Raw genomic sequence first — 25628 nt, forward strand, 5'->3', positions numbered from 1 at the left:
GGGGATTACCCTATGAGACTAAGATCTTACTTGAATCTTTTGTTTGAACTTGTCCCCTCCAACACCACTCAGATAGGAGAAGAAGGGGCCCGTTATGGGCAGGTGGAGGTGAAGGTCTAGGTTCACTGTTTAGCCACATTGACACTCTAGGTGTGAGCATCCTTGTTGCTGATGGGCAGTGGGGAGAGTTTCAGAGTTTTAGGTCCGCCCCCCACCCCAGACCTTTACTAATACCACTCTGAGTCAATGGGCAGGAGGGCCTTGCTGCTGCTCTCCATTGACACTGGTAGGGGTCATTCTTGTTACCAACAGTTGTGTGTGGAAGTTCAGGCTCCCACATGGCCTCCAGTGGTATTGAGAGGTCATGAACCTCACTACTGTACACTAGGAATGAAAGTTCCAGCTTCCTATTCTACCTTCTCTGATGCCTTAGTTTGGGGGAAAGAAAGGGATTGTGAGCACCTTGTTATAGTCTAGTGAGAATAGAAGTTTAGGCTCCCTGCTTCTCTTGGTAGGGTAAGGTTGGGGCCACTGGTTTTTCTGTGTTTTTTGGCTAGAGTAGAGCTAGTATAGCTTAAACTCATCTTTCTTGCTAGGCTGCCTCTTTCCTTATTATTTGGCTAGAGAGAACTAGCTCCATTTGGGGCTGTTTTTGTCCATACCTGTTAGCATTTCCAGGTTGTCAGCTTGTCCAGCTCCAAGTCTGGGATATAAGAGGCCAAGAGAAATGTCAGGGAGCTCACCACCATATTGTCCTTTAGTCCCGGGACCACATCTAATCTGCTTCCTTCCCTCCATATGTCATCCACATTTCAGAATCTTCTTATGTTTGTTTTATATAAAATATCCAGAATAATGTATGAGGAAGAAAAAAGAGAAGTACTTCTCTCTACATACAGAAGTGGAAGTCTCTCAACATGTAATTTGATTTTCTAATTTATAAGAATAATTGTACTTTATTTGGAGAAATAAGTGAAAGACGTAATTCAACTTTTTTAAGCCTTTACATATATAAACTAAATATAAATGTAAACATATGTTTACAAATATAATTTAAATGTAAATATATATATATCTCTATATAAATAAATATAATATTTAATACTATATTATACATTGAATGTTATACTATATATATATCAATTGCAAAGGAAACTATATTTGTTGAAATCAATAATGTGATAATTATGGCTTAATTCATATATAAAACCTTTGAAAAAAATCAAGACCAAAGTAATTCCTTCCAAACATGGTCCAAAATGGCATGTATGTATTTCTCTACATACATACATGTTATATGTTCAGTTTGGGAACTGTTTATTGTATGCCTACTGTGTTCTTAGCACATTTTAGACTTCCTATAGAATAATATAGAATTAGGCAGAGGCTTGGGCTTTATTCACAAATGTTACTAAGGATCAAAACAAATTAAGTGAATCTGTGAAGATCAAAATTCAAAGGGAGAATATTTCAAAGAGATAGAGCTATCGAGATAGTCATTTGGTGGAAATTAAGATGAGCCTTTTTTAAAAAATGGTGTATCTTATTTGGTTGGATGCTGAGGAATTGGAAGATCATTTTAGAGATGAGAAATCTTTACCTGACTAAAGGCTTGGAAAAACATGCAGTCTGATATGTTTGGATGATCACAACCAGAACATCTTGATGACTTGACTGTGGTGGGAAAGGTCCAGGTCCAGGAATGATTGGGGCAGATTCCACAGTGGAGGAAAGACAGGCCCTCATTAGAGGAAGACTGACTGTGGTGTTTATTTATAGACTTCTGCCAACGGGACCCCATAGGGAGCATCCCATCCATCAATACCCACACTACATTAATAAGCAAGGAAAAGTCATGGAAAATTCCAAATTTGGAAGTGGCATAATCAAAATGATGCTTTAGAGAAGCTATCAGCAGTGTAAATTTGAATGGTTTTGCTATTGTTATGACGCAGGTGTGAAGCAACAAAGCTCAGTGCTTTTTTCCTTCAAGACCATGATTCACCCTCTTCTTCCATATCCACAGTAGAGCATGGAATGAAGATTTGTTGATGGCCTTTCCTCTGCCAGACACTCTGCTAGATAGCATCTGTGTGCTTTCTCATTTAGTCTGCACAATAGCTCTTAAGGTATTATTCTTGCTATCCTATGGGGCTGGGGGTTTTCTAAAGTCTCATGGCCAGGATTGAAGCTCAGGCTCTTGACACTGTACAGCATGTCATCTCGGTCCCTAGTATGGTGATGGCTGAGTCACAGGCCATCAGTTCTTGCTGACTTGAGCTCGTGTTACACTTGGGCAGCTCTTACCTTCCTTTACTCAACTGCTTTATCACCTACAATTCAGCTTGTAAAATATGATAACAGTTTAATGCTGTGCTACTATGGGAACAAGATCCGTATTTCTTCCCCTTCCCCTGCACTCAGGCAGTGTCCCACCAGACCTTCGGTTTAGGGCCTGGAGAACATAGAGGCTGCTCCCATCAGTCGGTGGACAATTAGGAAACTGGACTCTGATTCATTTCCCAAGCTAACATGTAACCATACTGCTGATTACCCATTTTCATTGTTTATGGCGAGGCAGGTGGATGAACAGCTCTGCCTGATTTATGAAGTGCTTGCCTTCTATAAATCACAGAGTAGAAACCCAGCACGCTGTTAATCCTAATTGGTTAAGTCCTAAGTAGGGAGTGATTAGAAAGTCTTCAGGAAAGAAGGTACCTCATGCAAATGAGATAGATCTACAGTTCGTTGGGAAGAAATATCCCCTGCTCTCAATATGTGGTCAAGGTTTGTTGTCCATTCCTGCTGTACCCTTCTACCTCTTGCTGGTCAGCCCCTGCTAATCATCCATTTGTAAATAAACTAACATAAATGGCAGAGAAGGAAGATGATGGGATGCACGAACGTCGCAGAAAGAGAATGCTGTTTGCCTGCTTACTCTCTCATGTATTAATTTCAACCTGGATTAATTGTCTAATTCCAACAAACCATCCATCACAATGAACGAGAGCTATGCAGTGAAGTCATAGCGCTGTGAGTTGCCATGGGACACATTAGGGCTTTTGGTCTTAGCTACCCAAATGCCAACCCCACCCTTCCCCAGACACAGTTGACGTGACATTCTCCAATACTCAGTGACAGTGACACCCTTCTCTGATGTTTCACTTTGAGCCAAAGAGACCCTGAAGGCCTTAAATGCATGAGGTCGTCCACCTCTTCTGACTGGAAATCTTCTGATCCAACTTAGAAATGCAGACTGTTCTGGCAAAGGACAAAGGAATCCCAAAGATTTTATGTGATTTCCTCTGCCATCTCAAAATAATGATTGAGGACCCAGGGACTGTGTATGGGACACGTTTAAAGGCGCAGGGGCTGTTGAGATGCAGACTCAGGAAAGACAACTGTCCTTCTCCCTTTCCAATCTACTGTAACTGCTCCTTCCTTTGAGTAACTTCTCTTTTCCTCTCCTTCTCCCTTCTCCCCACCCACCCCCACTCTCTGTTTCCCTCCCCTTCTGTATTTTTCATCCCTTTCCCTTCCTCCCCTCTCTTCCCCCGTTTCCTGGGAACCCACGGCAGACGTAGCAGCAGCAGCAGCGTGACGTCAGAACTGGATGATGAGCCCCCCTGCATGGAGGAAATTGACTACAGTACAGACGGCAGCTCAGACCTAGAAGGGAGCTTCTCTGAGCTGGACCGGCAGATCCAAGAGTGCGCTTTCAACACGGACGAGGAAGGGGAAGAAGAAGAGGGGCCAGGCCAGGGAAGAAAAGCCATCCCTTAGCCCTGAGGTTCAGAGTGAGCTCCACGTCTTTAACCATGGAACTAGCAGCTGTGTTGTTTCTTCACCATCAGACTTGTACAGCGTCGGTGGCAAAAGCCAGCCCGTGTGAGCCCAGCAACCGAATGCCAGATTTTGTTTTAGTTTCACTAGGCATAGAGACTGGCCACATTACAGTTCTACCTTTTACATACATCGTTAGGTGGCCTTTGGAGCCCACGCAAGCTGCCATTATTCTAGAAAGGGCTACTCTCAGGATTACCATGGGTCTTCTCATCACTATTTTGAGCTCTTCTCCCTTCCTGTGCTTGAAACTGGAGCTGACTGCAAGTTGGAGTTGGGCTTCTTTTTGACTTCTCAGCCAGATTTCTGTATGGTTGTCTAAGCTGTTCTACATATGAGTGTTCTCTCTGAGAGTTGTATTCCTACTATAGCGTCTGAACTCCTCAGCACAAATTATGAGCCCCACTGAGAACCTCTGAGGGTCCTAGCAGGGTCTTCGGTTGCTGAATTCTTGAGCCCGAATGGCCACACAACAGAGGGGAATTTGCAAGCCTAATGCTTAGTCTGTTTTAACAACATATACTTTACAGATCCAGTATACCCAGAAACCGTCCTAGATTCTAAGGGAAAAGGCACAGTACCGAATAAGACATGGCCATTGGTCTTTACAAACTTTAAAATCCTATGAATTCAGGCCACTAACCATGATGCTGGAAGGCAGCAAGTCATGGTGGAAAAATCATTCATTTCAGATGGAGACAGATGGGGCTCATATCCTGGATTTGGCAGTCAGTTGTTAGGAGAACTAAGGCAACTAATTAGATTTTCCCAAACCTCAGTTTTCTTGTATGTTCAATGGAGATGAACATTATCTATATGATAAAGTTATTGTGAAGATGAAATGAGATAATATATAAAAGTATACAGATTGGCCCATGGTAGGTACCCAATAATGTTGGCTGATTTTCCTCCCTAACACAAGTAGAGCATTGTGCATAGGCATTCTCACAGTTACAGAAGGCATCACCTGCAGTCACATGGTTAGAAGGCACTCCCTCTTCCTGGAAAGAATGTGGGAAGGAGGTTACAGAGGAGCAGAGTGTAGGAGGTTGAAAAGTCATAAAGTAAGTGAAATGGAGTAAGGAACTTTGGCACGCAGAGGCAAATAGCTTGGAGACTTAGATGATCTTTAGCTGGACAGGGCCCAAGCAGAAAGAATGAGAAGGCAGATACTGAATTGAGCGATAATCTGGAGAAAATACGGTAGGTGGAATTTATGTTTGTCCAGATGCCATCTATATTTAGTTATGATTAGGTTTAGCTATAAGAAAAGGAGAACCCAAAATTGCAGTACCTTTGTAAAACAAAATCTGTTTATCTTCTATGTGGATTCCAGATATAGGCAGGCCAGAGCTGGTATCCTGAGTACCTGGTGTCCAGGACCCAGTGTCTATGGCTTTTTAGCTTTGCTGCTTGTAGCTTCTGTCTAGCTCAAGATGGCTACCAAAGCATCAGCCTTTGCATCTGCGTCCCAGTCAGCAATAAGAAGGATAGAGAAAGAAGAACTCATTCTCCGTATTTCAAAAAGTTATACATTGCACTTCTCCACAATTCCACCATCTAACAAGTGGTCCTGTGGCCACAAGTACCTGCAAGAGAGGTTGGAAAATATAGTCTGTGTTTGAGTTGGGCATAGGGAAAAGAGGATAATGCACACTGGGGATCAAATATTGGCAAATACTTCTCTTGATAAACCAATCACCACCATGAGATTTTGGAAACAATAATTTCAGAAAAAACTCTCAGCAGCCCTCTAGACCAGCAGAAAGCCACACTGTAAGACTTTGCCATCATTTAGCTCTGAGGCATAGGAGAAAGGCAGGTGTGTTATGATTCGAAGAGCTGATAATATTATTCTATGATTATTATTATTACTTTTACTGCTACTACTACTATGACTGATAATCCCTTCTTCTTCCAACTCCTTTCCGAATTTCCTTGCTATAGTTCAGAAACCACATATCCATTCTTGGTGTTAAGACACTCAAATGGCTGAAGCATATATAAGAGGTTTAAGGGAAGTAGCAAAGACACCACATTCAAATCCTAGATAACAGGAGGGCTCAACTGCTCTTATAAACCTTTCCACTCTTAAATAGAGGATAGAAAAATGTTTCTGTTCTCCCCTTGCTTGGAGGAGTCAGGAAGACAGTTGTGTTGAAAACGTAAACGTTGGGAGGGATGGGAAAAATAGTGACTCATCGTCGCCACTTGATGCCTCATCTGGCATTCATTTATGGGGTGAGCTTCCAGTCACCTGACATTGTTTCTGAGGGCAAGTGACCCAGACATGAAAACTTCTATGTAGCAGGTTTAGGAAAAGCTGGGGACATGGAACATGTGATTGAGTCATGTAACAAACATACATTAAGCACCAACTGTGTGTCGTGTATTTCACTAAGCTCCAAGGATGCAGGGGAAAGGAACTATTCTGTTTACAAGTGGGAAAGATGAGCAGTAAACATCTTAATACAGGGGCTCACGCCTCTGTAGAACTCTGGAGAAGATCATCTAATGGGGCAGTGGTGGTGGGAAACGTCTACCGAGAGATGATAATTGAGGTGATGCTTGAAGGACTTGCAAGAGTTGTCAGGTAAAAAGGAACAGACATGCTAAGGAGTAGAATGACTTTGTGCAAAAGCCATGTGGTGGGGTTAGAGCTTGGAACAAAATCATGATTGTGACTGGTTTAAAAGATGTGTTTGTATGTGGGCATGGGAGGGGAGTGACAAGAGATGAACGGGGGAACATGGGCCTCAACCTGATCAAGGAACATTGGACATGGAAAGGGCCAGATGGGAAGGTTGGTCTTCGTTCTGAATGTGCTGGCGGAGACCAAGAATCTTCAGCAGAAGCATGCCCAGGAATGATGTCCGCGGGCATCATTAGGACTGCCGTCCCACTGACTGGATACTCTGCTATGGTGGTAGCTCGGTAGTATGAGAGCCCTCGGTGTGACATGACCCTCTTTGAAGATCAGCAGGTTTTCAGTAAGAGGAGAGATCATGAGTGCAGTTTGGGGTCATGTTGAATATTGGGCGCCGATGACAGCTCCATCAGGAATGGGCTTCTAGAAGTGCATCAGTAGAAGAAGAGGCATAAACAGTGAGATGGGGACTGGTGGGAGTCTTGAGTAACTAAGCCCAGGTGCCAGTCAGCTGAGGACGAGTTTGCTCAGAGGAAACAAAAGAGTTAGAGAGAGAGCTGACTTCCGTCCCTTCTCACTGGGACTGAAGACCACTGTGTGCTACACCTCACTGATTTTCAGTCTTGGGGGAGAGAGGGCTCACTGGCAAGTCAACTCCAGATAGTAATAGGAATGGCTTTTCCAGCCCGGCCAGACATGTGTCTTGCTGGCCAAACCACTACAGTGAATTGTTCTGAAAACCCTCTTCCACCGAACTCAGAGACAAACAAGATTACTCAAGGATTCCAGGCAGTGATGGGCTCTAATGGGAAGCAGACGTGGTTCTAAGTGTGCAGGGGGGATGCGAGTCTGGAGCACTGATGCTGGAGCCAGACCATGGGCACAGGTGTGCCAGACCAGCTGGTCCTCAGTGCCCTGCCTGGCCGGGCTAGGACAGGAAGGGAGTGAGCAGTGGGGCTGCAGTTTCCTGGGGGTAGCCTTTCTCAGATGGGCAAATGTGGGTAGCTAGCCTTTTAACCTCTAGGACATCCCATTTGGGGTAGAGAAGTACAAGGCTTCTTGTGATCCCCTGAGGATCATACTTTCAGGATCCCCTAAGGGTGGAATCTGCTGGCTACTCTTGATACTTTTCCATGGCAAAGGACTTTTTAGCTCCATAGTTCCCACAGAAGAAAGAGCCCTGCACAACCCAGCCCCCACTCTTCTCTGCTGACTTAGTTTCTACTTATCTGCAGTCTCTTCCATTTGTCATGGGACATAGCTTTATTTGATCTCACTGCACATATGTGTGTGTGAACACGCATAGACACACACAGAGATGCATGCACACATGTGCTCACACGTGTGCGCGCACACACACACACACACACACACACACACACATACAATCATTTCTCGAGCCACAAAGCTCCCTAAATACCTTCTTTGATTTTTCACACATTTTCACATTTTTCCTCTGTCTCTGATGAGCATCTCCCGTTATGCGATTTGGGCATTTCAAGACCCAGTTCAAATAACACCTTCCTTCTATTAGACCTTTCCTAATCAGCCCAGCCAGGTTCTAGAATCTCTCATCTAGGTCTCTGCTGCACTATTTCTACGTCCCTCCTGAAGGGTGCTCTTTATTTACAATTTTTTTAAAAGATTTTATTTATTTATTTGACAGAGAGAAATCACAAGTAGTCGGAGAGGCAGGCAGAGAGAGAGAGGGAAGCAGGCTCCCCGCTGAGCAGAGAGCCCGATGCGGGACTCAATCCCAGGACCCTGAGATCATGACCTGAGCCGAAGGCAGCAGCTTAACCCACTGAGCCACCCAGGCGCCCCTCTTTATTTACAATTTTATTCATGGGGTTTGCATAGCCTCACCCCCACCGACCAATGGGTGGAGAACTCTTAAGACGCCTGGGCCTGAGTCTATCTTACCATCTCTTCCTGCAGCTGGCATTCATCTTGATACATTGGCGGCAGTCAAAATATATCTTCCCCCAACCTCAAACTTGAACGTCCAATGTTTCAGTGAAATCCCATATATTTCCCTTCGATTCTTTCCTCTCCCATCTCAAATCAGAGTTTATGTTACAGAAAAGGTAACTGATTTCACTAACAGGGCATCGAGCACAGGCACACTTCAGCCTCTCAAGCTGATGGCTTCCGTAGAAGACTGGCTCCCATGTGAGGCAAGCCTGAGAAGGAGCCTAGTGGCCTTGCCCTTGCCTGTATTGTGCAAATGTTTAGCTAGAGCAGAGAGAATGGGGGAGCAGAATCCCCAGGCATTGCCAATGATAGCAGGATTCAGCCAGGTGCTCTGCAGCAAGGACTGCCTTTGGTGGGAATGGGCATGGGGTTCTGTGTGCTTCGTGCCAACGTGGCCGCCTGGGGCCTTCTTACAGTCCGGTCTGTGAGACTCCAAGCATTCCAGCCATTGGCTCCCATTTCTGCCAGGCCTCCAGAAAAACAAAGGGTTCAGAGCCACAAAGCACATTTTGAAAATAACCTGATTCTTGAGTTATGGGCTCACATTGAGGGATGCCAGCACTCGTCGGGTCACATGACACCCCTAAGAGGAGAAGTTCTGATGCCCAGTTTTTATTTCGCAGTCTGGACAGCTGAGCTGCCAAAATAATTTCATATTCCAAGGGGAGCCACTGCTCTCTGCCAAGGGAAGGAGCTTCCATGGAATGCCTGACATAAGTCATCCTTGTTAGGGACTCAGGACAGTGGCCTGCATGGTGGGTGTGAACATTTGCATCTGCATTAGAGTGATAGATTCCTTTTGCCCTGCTGGTGCAATCCGCTCCAGCCCCCTAAAGGCTCCAGGCTTGGAAAGGCACAGAGACAGTAGCCTGGGTCCTCACCACGAGAGCTTTTTTTGGGCAAAAAATAATTCATTAGGTCTGGAGCCTGCTGCTGTCTTCCCAACAGATGTCCTCTTTTGTTCATGTTGTGGTTTGGCTTCCTGAGTGCCCAACTGATTCTTGATTAAAAAAAAAAAAAAAAGTGTTGCTTAGAAAAAAGAACGTGGTAAAAAGACACTTTCGGATAAAAACAGATTGTATTACAGCCGCTCCGTGCCTAATAATGAAAAGAATACAATTGTGTGTAACTTAACATCATCTACTGCGCACATTCCAACCCAGTAGAGATGGGATTGAGTTCGAGTTCCCTTACACATACACGCACACACACACAGGCACACACACACTCAAAATATAAGTGCAGGGCTTTAAGCAAGAAAACAGAGAGTGAGGGGAAGTTTATGATCAGACACATGATCATAAAAGTGGGCAGCAGCTAGACAGTGCTTTTACCCCACACTGCCAGACACAATTGAAATGGAAGACTTTTCAGGAAGAAGGTGAAGCCTGCTTATCAGCATATGGTATAAAGTAGTCTGTGTTTATTTCAAGCCTTCTTAGGTCACGAGGAAAAAAAATGGATCCAGTCTCTCTGGAAGAGAATGTATCCTTGTGGGAGAATTACCAGATAAACCACATTTGGGTCTTATGACAAGACAGCAACAGAGCAGTGCATGACTATCTGGAACAAACTGGTTATTCTGGTTAGGAGCTTCTGATCTTTTCTAGGGCTGATGACTTCTTAGCAGTAGACAAATATTATCACTACTACCCCCGCACCCCCAACAAAATACTACTACTACTAATTAATTGCCATTGTTGGAGCAGTTCAGTTGGGGTGTCTGAGTGTGGCTTTGTGCTTTGGGGGTCAGGATGAGCAGTGGCATTGAGGTCAGTTCCGTGTGCTAGCTGGGGGACAGGGAGAGGGAGCAAAGACATGGACAGCCCTGTCAGCCAGAATATGGAGTTTAATGAATGGATGTTCTCAGACAGAATCCTATCAACTGGTCCCCACCTACACTTCCGTCTGAAGAATCAGTGATTTTAGAAGGTATTGGGGAGGAAAAAAACCTGTCTGTGATTCCCTCTCTGCTCATACTCATTTAAGCTCTCCCTGTGGCTCCGTGTGATAGATGGGCATCAGTACTGCCATTTTCAAAGAGAGGACCAGCTGCACTTTCCGTAGGTGTCGGGGCTAGAGTCCACTCCCGGAAAAGTTCTGATCTGCAACACCCCCCCCCACACACACACACATCATGCTAACATTCACCTGTGCTGAACATGAAGGCACATGTCCAAGGCCATGTGTTGTCATGTGATGCTTCACAACTGAACCCAGAGGTAAGCCCTCTGGTCATCCCTACTGCGGCAGGAGGGATGCTCCGACATAAGAAGGCAAGTACTCGCCTACGATTATGCAGCCACTAAGTGGTAAGCTCATGGTCACAAGTGGTCTGATACCCCAATCTGCCCTTCAAGGACAAGCGGGCTCTTCAGAGACCCCTGAGGGCGTTTTAGAAGCCACAGACTAGTTCCCTGTCTCCATGGAGGGCACAATTGTTGTTGTTTTCCATCCGTGATTCAGACACCATATCTCGTCTGGACATCCCTGCAGAACGCCCAACTCCACCTCAAACTCACAGGTTCGAAGTCACATCCTCGTGATTTCCTCCCACCAAGCCTACCTCCAAGTTCCTTACTTGATCACCTTGACAGGAATCTATGTTGTCTTGTTTTTTGTGTACCCGATGCACAGCCCTAAGTCTGAGCAAGACAGGCATGAAGCACTCACTAAACCCCTGGACCTACCAGTCTTGCCAAGTCTTGCTCTCTTATCTTCGGTTTAAATGCATCTGTCCCTTACTCACTCTTCCTGGTTCATTTCTTGCCTGGGTTTCAGTGATCGTTTCCCCAGGGCTCTCCTCACCTGTGATTTTGCCTCCTTTCCAGTCCCTTCTTCCCTGTGCAGCCAGATGATGTTTGGAATGAGCTTCTGTTTTCTGTTTCTGCTGCTTACCACCTTTCAGTGGCCTCCTGGGGTCCCAAGGATAAAATGCAAATAGCCCCTGGCCCTTGAGGCCTTGGGGATCCAGCCACTGGCTAACTTTCTGGTATCCTGTCTTAACACAAGCCTCTACTGAAGCCATAAAAAATCACTTTCAGTTTCCAGAAAGCACTTTTCCTCTTTCGCTATCTCTGTTTCCACCTCCCACCTCTGGGTCTAATTCTGTTCACAATAGCCTAAATGTATCCTCCCTTACTTGACTCCAAGCTCTCCTCTGGTCCTGTAGAAACCCGCCATAGCTTCTGTTGGACGCTGTGGCCTCTGGGTTTTCTACCCACCCAACCCCGCCCCCCGAGACTTTGCATTTTTGTTGAAGAGAGACGTGGTGGTTCACTGCTATATCCTGAGGGCCCAGCATCGTGCCCAAGACTTGGAGGGCCTTCATTAAGTATGTGTTGAGTGACTGAGATCTCAATTTCCATTCCGAAGGTCTCCTGAGAATGACCTCGTCCTCGTTGCCTCAGTAACCTAGTAAACACGAAAAGCAGAGCTGCAGAAAAGTAGGGCACGCCTGTGTCCGGCACACTCAGAGCAGCCAGGAAGCCTCCAGGAAAAAATCTCCCTCAGCCCTTGCTCTGTGATGCCTTCCGCTGTTATTTTCCAGAAGCAGCTTCCTTTTTTCCTCCAAATGGCCTGTAGAGGTCAGAAAAGGGCCTTGGTTTCAGATCGCAGGCTGCCCTCCGCTCCATTAGCATTCACCCCGGGTGTCTACAATTAAGCAAACCTAGGCGCAGCGCATAGGAACGGAAATGCATTGACTTTAATAAAACAGAGTGTAAAACAACTTTAGATTGACTCCGGCCTTGTTTATTCTTGCACACTTGTAATTCTGGTTCGGTATATTCCCAGTCAAAGAGCCCATTGTCCAGGGAACTGAAGCTCGTCCCTTCTGCGTCGCTGCAGCAGCCCCTTGGAGGAGGCGAGCCACACCAGCTCACTGTTCCTGACTCACAGCAAAAATGTTTTCGTATCTCTTAGAGAAAAACAACAACAACAAAAAAATAGAAGGGCCTATGGGCACGATGAGAGGCGCTCCCACTGTTGTCCTAGCCTTTTATTTTTTCCCCCATGAATGGGAGCCCATTCAGAGTCCAGGGAATGGGGGAGATGGTACCATAAAGACAGAGCAGGCAGCCTGGTGGCTTCCCATCATGAAATTTAGGAACTGATAACTCTGTTCCAGAAATTATTTTCTCATGCATGGGAAAGAGCCTTGGACCAGAATTTGAGAGTCCATGATTTGAGGTCTGGCTCTGCAACCTCAATGTGTGATTTGCGGGAAGGACGCTTCATTTCTAGGGGTCTCAGTTTCTCCACTCAAGAGCCGGACCTGGTGAAATGTGTGGTCGCTTCTTTCTATCCCCCTCACCGTGGCTGTGCCGGCAGGCCCACGGAGAGGGCCTCCAAGCCTTGGGCTGGCCCAGCGCACACAGGGGCAGCGTGAGCTGGCTCACACTAGCGCTCTGTCCGACCAGGGCCCGAGGCCAGGCGCGCACAATGATCTTTTCAGAGCCCAGGCCGATGCCATTGAGACACTGCCAGTGCCCGGCAGAATCAAAGCTTCCGAAATCAGAGCTAAAAATAAATAATGAAACAAAGCGACATCAACAGGAAGATCTAAAAGTGGGGGAGGGGGGCAAATTGAGTCAGCAGAGTCAGGGGGCATTGTGGGGGGCAATGAAATTCTCATTGCTCATAGCCCTGCTGGGTAACTGTGGGGTGGCAAGTGCTCTGGGAAGGGGCGGTGTGATGCCCGGAGAGGATGCGCCCGGAGAGGATGCTCCCGGAGCAGAGGTGTGACTGGCTCTTGGGCTCATTTCCTCTCCCGGCACAGCTGACCCGCCCACTCGTAGCCCCGCTCTTTGTTGGAAGCTCAGAGAGTTCTTTAAGAGTCAAGGCCTGTCGTGGGCCCTCTACTGGGGCCCGGGCCAGCTGCCCTCATTGACCTTGTCCTCCCCCCCCCCCCAGCCCGGATTTGGGACCAGCTTCCTCTTTGCACACACTCAGGATTTCATTGCAAATGACTTTAGGATCTGGTGAGTTGGGCTGGAGGTTGCAAGAGGGTTAGGCAGGGAAACGGAGCTAATAGACACGAAGCATGTTCCACGTGCTGCCCCTGGAGGTCGGAACTTCCTGCCGTAGCGGGGTTGGAGGAGCAGCTGCGGGGGAAGTCGCGGGTGAACTCCACTCCTGCGCCAACGCCATCTTTGCATGCCTGCAGGCCCTTCCTGGTTCTCCCTCCACCTTGCCCAGGGTGGAGAGCAAAAGCAGGTGGAAGTATTGTTTAGCAAGTCAGCTCAGTGAACTTGGGGCTGTGCAGTGTGGGTGTCATTGGGGTGAAGGTCCAGGAGCTGCTGGCTGTCTTTAGATGGTGACAGATTTTGGGGTCTCACATGCTGGCTGAAAAGGAGAGGGAAGAATTGGAAAGGAGGGGGCTTCCCTGGGAGGCCGGAGGCCAGAATCCAAGGAGAATTCAGGCCTTGTGAGAAACCCTGACTCATAAAATTATAAACAATGCATAGAGTTTAAGTCAATTCCTGATCTGTGGGGTCTAATTTCAGGCCTCTACTACACCCTCAAAACTTCTGTAAAAGCCAGGGTGCCTGGGTGGCTCAGTCAGTTAAACACCAGAGTCTTGGTTTCAGCTCAGGTCATGATCTCAGGATCCGGGGGGTCTGCTTCAGTTTCCCACCCTCTCTCCCTGCCCCCCGTGTTCATGCTCTCTCTCTCTCTCTTCCTCTCTCTCACTCACTCGCTCTCTGTCTCTCCCAAATAAATAAAATCTTTATAGTCAGTAAAGTTGACTTTCCCCAAGAGTGGGGTTCTGGTGATATTTTGAGGAAATGGAAGATGAGCTTATGCATTTTGGATAAAAAGACTACATGTACAGTTCCCACACTATTCCTTGGAAGCTTCAGCCATTTTATTCTGATATGAAAATGATGAAAATAATAATGGTGGTAATAGTCACCAAGTTACCAGGAACACTGACTATGTACCAGTTCTTAGGCTGAGGGTTTATTATTCACAAAATCCCTGTGAGGTAAGTGACCATCACTGTCCCCATTTTGTAAAGGTGCTCAGTAGTGTGTGCTAAGTAAGTAGCTAGGAGAGAGGCCTCGTTAGGCTCTGAGCTAAGCTCATTTTCTCCATGGTATAATAATCCCTAAAAAGAAATTATCTTTAGTGAATCATTTGCTGGAAGTTCCTTGTATCCCTTCCCTTCTCTTCCCTTCTTTTCTCTTCCCTTCCCTTCCTTTCCCTACCTCTCTTCTTTGTTTCCTGAATATCCTTCTCTTCCCTTCTCTCCCTCCTTCCTTCCTTCCTTTTATTCTTTTTCTTGAAGCAAACTAGCCTTCATGCTTCCTTCCTCAGATTTAACTAGAAGTGAATCTGTAATTTTCAGCATCTTATTTTCAAACTTCGTCAGGAACTATTCTTTCCCCACACACCTATTAATCTTAATTTTACTCAGCCTTCTTTCCATATTTCTAGCTGAAAATGCTGCATGACCTTTTAAAGGGATCTCCCAATGGGTTGAAGGTGGTGGATGACACCATGCATGTGAAATTCACGAAGCACACTGTAAGTCTCCTGAAGCAAATGCCAAGAGCAATGTTTTCAAAGATAAATAACATGAATTTCAGATGGGTTAAGTGAACATCATGGAGGAATGTGGCCCCATCCCAACAAAATCAGGGTTGGGTTAGGATAAGGAAAGATTTTCCTTATGATGTTTGCCGTGGGTCAGGAGATAGATTTTCAGATCTCCATCTGTCATGCTGTGAGTGTTCTGGACAATATGAGATGTTCCCAGTGGCCATATTTTTGTTAGAGTTCTATCTTGCTGCCACCTTAGGGTGAGGGCACTTAGGATCCCCTTCAATGTTACATACGGAAATCTATGAGCATCATGTAGCCATTGCCTAGTTTCAAGTATTCTCAACTGATTCGTCCAGGATCTCTGATCTCTGAAACCTAATCTATCACTACCTCTCAGCTTCACTTAATTTCTGTTTACCAGTGCTCAAGGGAGCCAGCCATGTCAACAAGGCCATTCAGCAAGGAGCAACAGGATGAACTTGCCCTCTTCGGTTGGAAATGGATTTCCATGTCATGTAGCATTAAGTCAATGATATTCCACAAAGACAGTTTACCTGAGTCATGTTACTCTTCTTCTGAATATCTTTGTTCTTTTTGATTCATTTGTTTTGTTCTCATCTGCTCTGGCTCTATAATAATAGGACCAGAGACATTTAGCTAAAAAAAAAAAAAAAAAAAAAAAAAGGAAAGTCAGAACCCAGAGAATTAGAGAGAAGTCAAATCTCAGGATCATCAACGATTAGCTGCTCACTGTGGCCATGCGCGCGTGCACACACACACACACACACACACACACACACAGCTTTCTTAAGTATTCTTATGGATCAAGAGCAAAATGGAACATTCAAGAATACTGATTTGGTGACCACTGCAGAGAACAGGCTTTCTGTGGCAAGAGGAAGAAGATTATAAATAGAAGATACTGAAGCAGCCTTTCTCATGATGCGTTATAATTGGTGTCACAAGATCTTATGCAAGGAAATATGGCAAAGATGGTGTCATGCGTCCAGCTGAGGACGCATCCTCACTGGTGTGGTGGAAGAACTATAGGATCAGAGTGGGACAAGGGAGAAAGAGTGGGTTGGGGCTGTCTCACCCACTCTGTCATGGACTTCCGGATAACCCACTCTGTCATGGACCTCGGGAGGCAAGGGCCATCCCATAGGTAATATCAGTTATTATGCCTTAGTTATATATTGCTGCAAAGTCAGTTGCCACAAATTTAGCAGTACAAGTCAACATCTACTTACTACCTCACAGTTCTGCCCTCAGAAGTATGGGAAAACTCCACTAGGCTCTCTGCTTCCTTCCTCCAAGCCAAGGAACCCAAGTATCAGCCAGCCTGGGATCTGACGTGGAGGCTCAGGAAAAGAATCTGCTTCTGGGTGTGGTCATAAGTTTGGCTGAATTCAGTTCATGTGGTTATAGGACTGAACTTCCTGGGTTCCTGCTGGTTGTCACCTGGGGGGCTGTTTTGTGCTCAGCCCTCATTCCGTAGAAGGTGGCACCTAAAAACCATGAATAGTATGTTGAACCCCCTTCACGCTTCCACTCTGATTTCTTCTGCTACTAGCTGGAGGAAATGCTCTGCTTATGAAAGGCTGGTGCAATTAAATTGGGCTCACCCTGTTCCTTATGATACAACATAATGACAATAGTAAAATCTCACCATCTTCCCAGGTTCCACCTCTGATTAAAAGGGAATGGGAGGGGTGAGCCTGAGTGGCTCAGTTGGTTAATCATAGGACTCGATTTTAGCTTAGCCAAATGATCTCTGGGTCAGAGGATTGAACCCCAAGTTGGGCTCTGCACTCAGCAGGGAATCTGCTTGAAGAGTCTCTCTCTCCCTCTCCCCCTCCCCTGTACACATGCACTCGTGCAAGCTCTCTCTCTCTCTAAAAGCAGCAAATAAATCTTAAAAAAATAAATAAATAAAAGGGAATGGGAATTATGTAAGAACAAAATTCACTGGGGTTCATTTGTGTAATTCTTCTTACCCAAATAGTAATATTAGTAAATATGATATAACATTTTTCACATGCCAGGAACAGTATAAACATTTTACACACATTAGCTCATTAAATTCCATAGCAACCTTATGAGGTTGTGCACAGGCACACACTGTGCCTCAGTCTCCACTTTACAATAGAGGAAACTGAGGCACAGTGTGTTGGTGTAGTATATACAACTAGAATGGGGTTGAGCTGAGACTTGAACACAAGTTTGTGCCAGATTTCTTAACCACAGCTCCATGGATCTGTTGGAAAAGTGTGCTCTCTTGGGTGTGTTTTTTCTTTCTTTCATCCAAACTTGTGTGTGAATGTGAGATCCAGACTTCTGTAGTGGAGCAGGACAAGATACATGTGGAAGGTGGCATAGCATTTGTGGTTCAGATAGCCCATGGCCTGGACTTTAATCAAGGCTTATATGTAGCAGGTCTACTTCTCCTGGGCTTCCCATCTTGTAGTTAAAGTCTTAGCTTATTGTAGAGTCTGTATTTTCCTAGAGGGCTCCCTCCTCATGTATCCTTCAGGAGCAGTGGATCTAGGTGTTTGAGGTACAGTGAGGTCTTCCTGAAACAGACTTACCACTCCCATGCCCCTGGGGCTCTTCTGACCCAAATTATAGGCTGTGCTTTGCAGGTCCTAAGGTCTGTATTGAAAAGCTACTTAATAAACTGATGCTTACTCTATATGGTCTTATTTGAAAGTGGTGATGCTCAGTTACAAAGGAGAAACTGAGGTAATATTATAGTTTTTCAATCTTTCACTGATTGGATGACACTATCTTGGCCTAGACTCCAGTTGATGAAAAATCCTTCAGGATGCAACTAGTTTAGAATCAGAATTTAGCAAGGAAAAAGACTAATAAATATGAAACGAAGTTGACTTTCATAATAGCATTTTATTTCAAAATGCCTTAATACATAAGTAATAAGTAGCATTGGGAATTCACTAGTAATATCACAGTGAAATAATATAGTTCACATAACAAAAGGCAGAACAGGAAAGCAAAGCCAAGAAATGTTTCAAAAGTGGAAAAATCAAACAGAAGGCGGAAAACTGACAGCATTGAATTATTGCAGTTATAAATGTAAATGCTATAAATTATACCCCTAATTGACATAGAATATCAACGATGACCAGAAAGGGAATCTGGAACTCTTTTTCATTCATTATACCCAAAGATTCTGTGAGCAGATTCCTAGTGAAATAATGCAGAGAGGACAAGAGGTCAAGGATAAAGATGTCCGGGGAGCCATTGCCAATGGGAAGAGTTGCAAACACAGAAACTGAAGTCTAGAATGGATCATAGAGATGCAGGGCTAGTTTAGGTAACTGAGTGACACATGAATCAGTTTATCAGCGGAGCCTCGAGAGAAGGCCTTGATCATGAGGGGGAGTCATTTTCAGTACAATAGCACATGAAATAAAACTAGATAGAAAGTGCAGAAGGATTCCCACCAGAGCTCTGCTGCCAGAAGGGAGCCATGGGCCTAAGGCCAGAGGGTGGCTGTCAAAAGTGATGCTGTCACAGAGCTGAATGTCAATAGTGAGTCAGGGTGCCCATCTCTTACTTCCCTCCCTGCTTCACTTGTACACAAGGTAACTCAGAAAACATAATGGATACATGGAAGGGGTAACTAGATCTGTTGGGTTGCTTGGGTTTAGGGCAGATCAAAGTGAATCGGAAAGACAGTCTCCTTCAGTTGTCCATATAATGCATTAGCTTGGCATTCAAGGGCCTCTTCAGCATAGCCTGCCCCCATCTGCTTTTGTAGGTTATCTTCAAATACATGTGACCCCAGAGCCAGCTTCTCCGCATGAGGGCCCTATCCCCTGCTCACCTTCTCTTGTTCTTCATCCTTCCCTTCAAGGACTACTTCAGATCCAAATCTCCCATAACTCTTGCTTTCTCTGTTTCTCCATCTATGACCTCTTATGGCATTTATTATGCAATTAACTATATCCTTTCATGCTCTGCTAATTGGCCATTGATCTCTTTTACTGTGGTTTGATGTTCCACATGTGTCTGTCATTTCTTAGCAAGTACACTATTTGCTCCTTGGGAGCAGGGCCATGTCTTTTTATAACACCATTCATTATTTAGCACCTTCTAATTTCAGTTTGCTTACCAGCATACTGTCACACAAAATGCTCCCTGTAAAGCGTCAGGCTAAATTTTATTTCTTTCTGTGTACAGACTAGGTCACTGAGGCTTAGAGATGTTCAGAAACCTACCCTATAGCTTATAAGTGACATAACAAAAATTTGAAACCGTGTGAGTGGAACACAAAGTGCTCTCCCCCACTAGGGCATGATGTCATTACACCTATCTGGGGCCATCAATCCAGGTGATGTACCAAAATAAAACATTCATAAGATATGCACATACAAAAGAGAATCTCCATTAATATATTTAAGTTATTCTATTTCATTTGCACACATTTTTAAAATAATTATAGCAGGGGGATAGAATCCCCAAATTAAATCTAATGCCTAGACAGAATAGCTATTCATACACGCACATACACATACATGTGCATACACATGCATAGATGCACACATACACATCCAGAAATGTTTGCACCATGATAGCTAAGCTGGTAAATGCTGCACGTAGGTCTGTCCAAAAGGACATTTCTACACCAGTGGAGGATGAATGGTCTTCATCGTCAAGGACATGGGGAATTTATAATCCCATTTAGAGTAGAAAAGTGTATAATCTCAGCAGGATGCTTAACATTTCAATTTGACTACAAGGGTACCCAGAGATTACTGATTGGGTTTTTGGCCAGCACATTACTTTGAAATAGAGCCCTGTTAGTTGTGATATTTGCTTTGAAGGGGCTCCTCTACTGAAGAGCTCTGCGTCAATTCATCTGCTAATTGTGATCCCAGTAAATGTAACGAGTGGGAAGGGTGCTCAGTAGTGCTGTAGTTTTTACAGGTTCTAGGTTTGTTCCCTTCAGGATGGAGAGGCATAACAACTCTGAAACCTATTCGCTTTCGCAAACGGGAAGAAGCCTGACAATTAGAGAGGGAACTACGGAGGAGAAGAAACTGGACCCAGATGGTTCATAGGTTTCCTAGATAACTTGACTTCACTTCCTGGCACCAGGTACTCTCCCTGTGCCTGATGTGAATCATGGCATTTCCTTCCATTGTGGCTCTTAAACTTCAGCCGCACAAAAATCAGCTGGATAGCCTGTTAAAACACAGGGTCCAGAACCACAATCCTGGAAGTTCTGATTCAACACGTATATGGTGGGGCTCAATAACTTGTATTTCTGGTAAGTTCCCAGGTCATTCATGCTGATGCTGTTTGGCTTAGGGAGCATGTTTTAAGAACTACTGTCCCAATAGACATGGGTGTTTTAGGACATAGGGACATCAGGTCCTCTCAAGAAAATGTAGTGTCATACTAATGGCTAGGAAACTTTTCCTAAGACCAATCCTAAATATTTTCTTCTATTCAGTGCCAAAGCTCTGTCTTGCATTATGGAGCATGTAAAGAACTTTGCAGTTCTACACGCATAGATGCTTATGCCATCTCGTGCCTTGTTCTTGTATCAGCTAAGTTGCTGTCCACCGAATAGGTGCTGATAGTCTCCATATCATTGATGGGAGCTTTTCTTCTTTTCTTTAGAGGAGAGTTAACTGTCGCTGGACCAGGCAGAATAGAAGAACTCTAACCTATAAGGAAGGAAAACATTAATACTTGCTTCTTCTACCCACTTTTCCTTCCAATTTCCTTCTCTTCTACTTTCTTTTTACCCTTACTCTCCTTTTAGGCCTCTTTCCTCTTGCCTTGTCCTCTCTCATTTTCTTCTCTTTAGAAAGATTTGTCTGTCTTTCCTTCATCTTCTCATTTTTTTTTTCCTGAAAAAATTAGTGTAGAAGAGTCCACCATGGTCTGGTCTGCCTTGCCAACATCCATCTCCTTGACTTTCCTTCCTCTTTGTCCTACAAGTATAAATGTTTTCTGAACAAAAGGACAAAATGAGTATCATTAGTTCTGATCCTAGAAACTTGTCTAGATGCCAAGCCTTTAAGACCAAAGAAGATGTTTTCCAGGTATAATGACCTTTTCTGAATAGCTTAGGCATCTGCCATGTATTAAACCTCTTACAAAGACACTCAGTATGCATGGAGTGCTCTATCTGTGCCCAGTGACATCATGATGACCCTAAAAACAATGGGTTTGACTACTGACCCCAAAGGATTCTGTTAGTTTAGAGACATTCCTTGGATTTATGAAATTCCTCAATATGAGGCTCCATCTAACACCAGCAAGAGTGTCTTTTACTGAACAGTGACTTTCCAAGCCAATCAAATTTTTGTTTGTTGAAGAGTTTGACTTTAAGACACATGCAGAATTGGGCACCTGGGTGGCTCAGTGGGTTAAGCCTCTACCTTCTGCTCAGGTCATGATCTCAGGGTCCTGGGATGGAGTCCCACATTGGTCTCTCTGCTCGGCGGGGGGCCTGCTTTCCTCTCTCTCTCTCTCTCTTTCTGCCTACTTGTGATCTCACTCTCTGTCAAATAATTAAACAAAATCTTTAAAAAAACAAAACACACACACATACACACACACACACACACACACACACACACACACACACAAGACACAAGCAAATAATTATACAGAAGCTTACTAACAATAGAAATAAGAGGTAAAGACTGAGTCACTAAAGCAATAGTTTGAAGGATTGGATGCCATGGGATGGCCACCAGAATTTTAGTGCATCATCAAGGCAGCAGTTGGATCTTTAAAACTGCTGCCATGACCTGAATAAGGTTTTGAGCTCTAGGTAACCTGATTGTATATTACTATAACAAACTGTGTAAGATAAACTAAGAATCTCTCTTCCTTATGACTCAATGGGCTTAATGTATAAATAATAAGAAAAGTTATTTTAGACAAGTCCAGGAAGAAGGCTATAATAAATAGATGAAAGATCAATATTATAATCCAGGGTGATAATCAATTTGTATCAGCTACTTAAAAAAAAAATTCCCATGTACAGAGGTATTAGAAATTTTAATCATATGTCTACCTGCCTATTAGAGACCTCTAGGTTAGTCACACCTCTCAAAGAAACTGGTGGAGAATATGAACCTAGATTACAATATTGGGAGTTACATGACCCCACCCTTCTCATTGACATCATTAGACCAAAGATGTGTTACTAATTCAAGGACAGCAAAAACAGCCACACAAAACACACGCACGTGTGCATGCACACACACATGCATGGCAGTTAACGTGTATGTGTTTGATTTTATGTAAGCTCTATCTCAGGAAATAAGAATAAATCTAAAAAGCAAAAAATGGATGAGCTCGGTCTGTCAGATCCCTGCATGAGCCTTTTAACTAAGAGTAATGAGGTGATAAGTTCATTAGCTCAGGGAACAGAGATTTCAAAAAGTCACAAGGCAAAATTGTGACCACAAAGAATGATATGCAAACTGGAGGTATAAAGATGTTGAGCCCTCGTGTTGGCAGAGGGAGACCGATGGAGACCAGAGGGATAGGGAAAAGCTAAGACAGAGAACGCACATGGCTCACTCGGGAGGATGAGGGAGGACCTGGTTCGAGACACATTTTATTTTTCCAAAATGTTTCCCAGCCCAGTTTCAGTCTGTTTCGGTCCTGACTATAAACCTGTTTTTCCTGGAGGATCAGAGATGTAAAGCCGCTTACCTGAGATTATTCAGCTCAGATGTTTGCTCCAACGCTTCCGTTTTCTCTATGACATGGTTCTTTTTTTTTTTTTTTAAGATTTTATTTATTTATTTGACAGACAGAAATCACAGGTAGGCAGAGAGAGAGGGAGGGAAGCAGGCTCCCCACCAAGCAGAAAGCTGGATGCGGGACTTGATCCCAGGAGCCTGGGATTATGACCTGAGCCGAAGGCAGAGGCTTAACCCACCGTGCCACCCAGGTGCCCCTCTATGACATGGTTCTGTGCTACAGAACACTAACAAACGTGGACGAGCGTATCAGTCTTAACGACAAGTGTGTTCTATCTCTCAATGTTTTATGTGTGGCTGTGAGAATTACAGCCTTCTTTTGACAATTTAGAGTGCCTCTCTATCTCTTCCATTCAGCCTCCTCTAACCCTGTTTTTTTCAGCAATAGAGTATGTCAATGGAATGACTGAAATTAAATAACAAAGCTTCAGTTATATTTTACCTGTTTATTTTATTTTTTTAAGATTTTATTTATTTATTTGACAGAGGGAGAGAGGTCACAAGTAGGCAGAGAGGCAGGCAGAGAGAGAGGAGGAAGCAGGCTTCCTGCTGAGCAGAGAGCCCAATGTGGGGCTCGATCCCAGGACCCTGAGACCATGACCAGAGCCGAAGGCAGAGGCTTAGCTCATTGAGCCACCCAGACACCCCTCCCTGTGTTAATTTTCGAGTCATTTACAATTTTTTTCCCCCAGTGTCTGTCTTCCCTCCTGTCCCTTCCACAACCATTCACTTTGTTCTTTCATATGTAATTTTTATTTACTTCTCTTCAGTCTCCTCAGAGCAGGTATTGAGCCACTTTCTTAATAAGAAAATAGCTGATATAGATAGTGGTAGTAGGGAAACATGGTCTAGCCTCTTTTGAGTGGGGAAGACCCTATGCTGAGATAGTCCTTTAAGGTTTAGTCTTTGTGGCTCTAGACAAAGAGAGTATAAATGTGATCAAAGAAGGACTTTTGCACTACCTTTTCCTGAGTTTGTAGACAATACACAAATTGGGAAAGTTGAATGTCATAATCCTGGCAACTGATCACATTCCTCAAATATCAGCCCAGAGGATTTACTCCGTCCATGAATTTTTACCACCTCAGCCTGCGTGGCCCCAGCTTAGGGAGAGGCATCTAAGTAACATCAATACCCAGAAGGGAAAATCTTCCCAGTGTAAAAAGTCACAAATTATATGAAAACAGTGTCCAGAGATTCCTTTCAGATAACCAGCTGCACACCCAGGAGTTCCTAAAACCTCAGAACTGCTTGGCGTTGTCAGCCAGCCCTCTGATCTTCAGGGGAGTCAGGCTTTCCAGAAAGCCAGCATTCAGCTTTGAATAAAACTGGCAAACTCCCAATAATAGTCCTCTTTACAGTCATTGGCATTTATCCTTGGTGTACAACTGAAGTCCTATATACCATATTCATAGATAAACTGAACATGACCTCTGGGCCGTGTAAGCCAGGAGGTGCCTTTCCCTGGAGATCACCCACACGCCTTCCCCCAATTCTATTCACACTCTTTAGCTTGCTAATACTTTGGGAAGGCGTTTGTCTATCTTGAATCCAAATGATCTCCCCCATCCTTTCTTCTTCGCTATCAGGCCTGTGTTTCCAAGGACCTGTGCCATAAAACTTGTAACTGTCTTGCCCCAAATTCTGATAAAAAGGGCACAAATAAATGAGAAAGAAGAATATAGCTAATGGCTCCCTTCTCCTCATCCTACAGAGTACAGTGCAGACATTCCTGGGAAGGAAGTTAAGAGATCTGGATTCTTGTCTCAGCTTAATTGCTGATAGTGTGACAGCAGGCAAGTAGTTAAGTCTCTGCAAAACCCTCTAGAATGAAAATGAAAGCACGGCCCTGCCTTCCACTTGGGGCAACTATGAAACAGATGAAATGATGCATGAGGCAACTTATTTGCACTCTTGAGTAAACACCAGGGGTCAGTCCAAGAAGGGAGGAGGAGCGGAGAATGCCAGGAGCGGAGAAGGTCCATTGGGGTGGGGACGCTGTTTTAAGAGCTTTCTTTATTTTCTCATTACCTGAAAGCAAGGGAGGCCTTTAAAATGCTTTGTTAGAGGTGAGCTTAGTGGGACCCCGTTATTTAATAAATACTTTCACTTGTTGTGGATAGATCTCTTCAATAAATAAAACAATGATTATGGTACCGTTTTCGGCATATGATGAAAGGGAACACGTGTATCTGCCATGATGTCAAAATCGCATTAGGTTTCTAGTTCAAGAATTTGGGATCTGGGAAATAAAATGATAACAAAGGAAGTACCCAACAATGATTTGGACAGCCATCCTCATAAAAAGTCTTGAATTGAAAAATATAGCAGGAACAAGGGCGTCAGGGGGCTCCAGGCGGCTCAGTTGGTTAAGGGGCAGACTCTTGGTTTCAGCTCAGGTCATGATCTCAGGGTTGTGGGATCGAGCCCTGGGTCAGGTCACGCTCATGTGGGAGTCTGCTCAAGATTCTTTTCCCTCTCTCTTCCCATCTGCTCATCCCCCTGCTCCCTGTGCCCAAGCAGAATCTCTCTAAAATACGTAAATAAAATCTTTTTTTTTAAAGAAAAATAGAACAACAAAAAATGGTGTTTTTGATGTCATTTTGTCATATTCTCTCCATGCTGACGTGCCTTCCTTTTTAATTTTATGCATTTTGAAGCTTTCAAGTATTTGTGTCGGGTCAGGGTGGGGAGGACTTTGGGTGGGAACACATTGAATTCTGTTGAAAGACATTTTCCTGGAGTTATTTGCTTCTTAAAACAAGCCAATACCATCATTTATAACCATAACCCTGAAGGCACCATAGTTGCCTAAATACATAAACAAAATGAAACGTGCAATTTGCAGGATCTTTAGC

General features: G+C 44.3%; 1 protein-coding gene across 2 annotated transcripts in view; it reads left to right on the forward strand.

Annotated features, from left to right (window-relative positions):
• Positions 1-4194, forward strand: part of AGBL1 (AGBL carboxypeptidase 1) — a 717958-nt gene extending 713764 nt beyond the window's left edge. For both annotated transcript variants that reach the window (XM_082736037.1, XM_082736038.1), the window contains exon 23: positions 3579-4194. In XM_082736037.1, the coding sequence (XP_082592163.1) occupies positions 3579-3783 (205 nt within the window). In that variant the 3' untranslated portion in view covers positions 3784-4194. The remainder of the gene's footprint in view (positions 1-3578) is intronic.
• Positions 4195-25628: the final 21434 nt, after the last annotated feature.

This window comes from Mustela nivalis (genome assembly GCF_964662115.1).
Source record: "Mustela nivalis genome assembly, chromosome: 6".
Lineage (NCBI taxonomy): Eukaryota > Metazoa > Chordata > Mammalia > Carnivora > Mustelidae > Mustela > Mustela nivalis.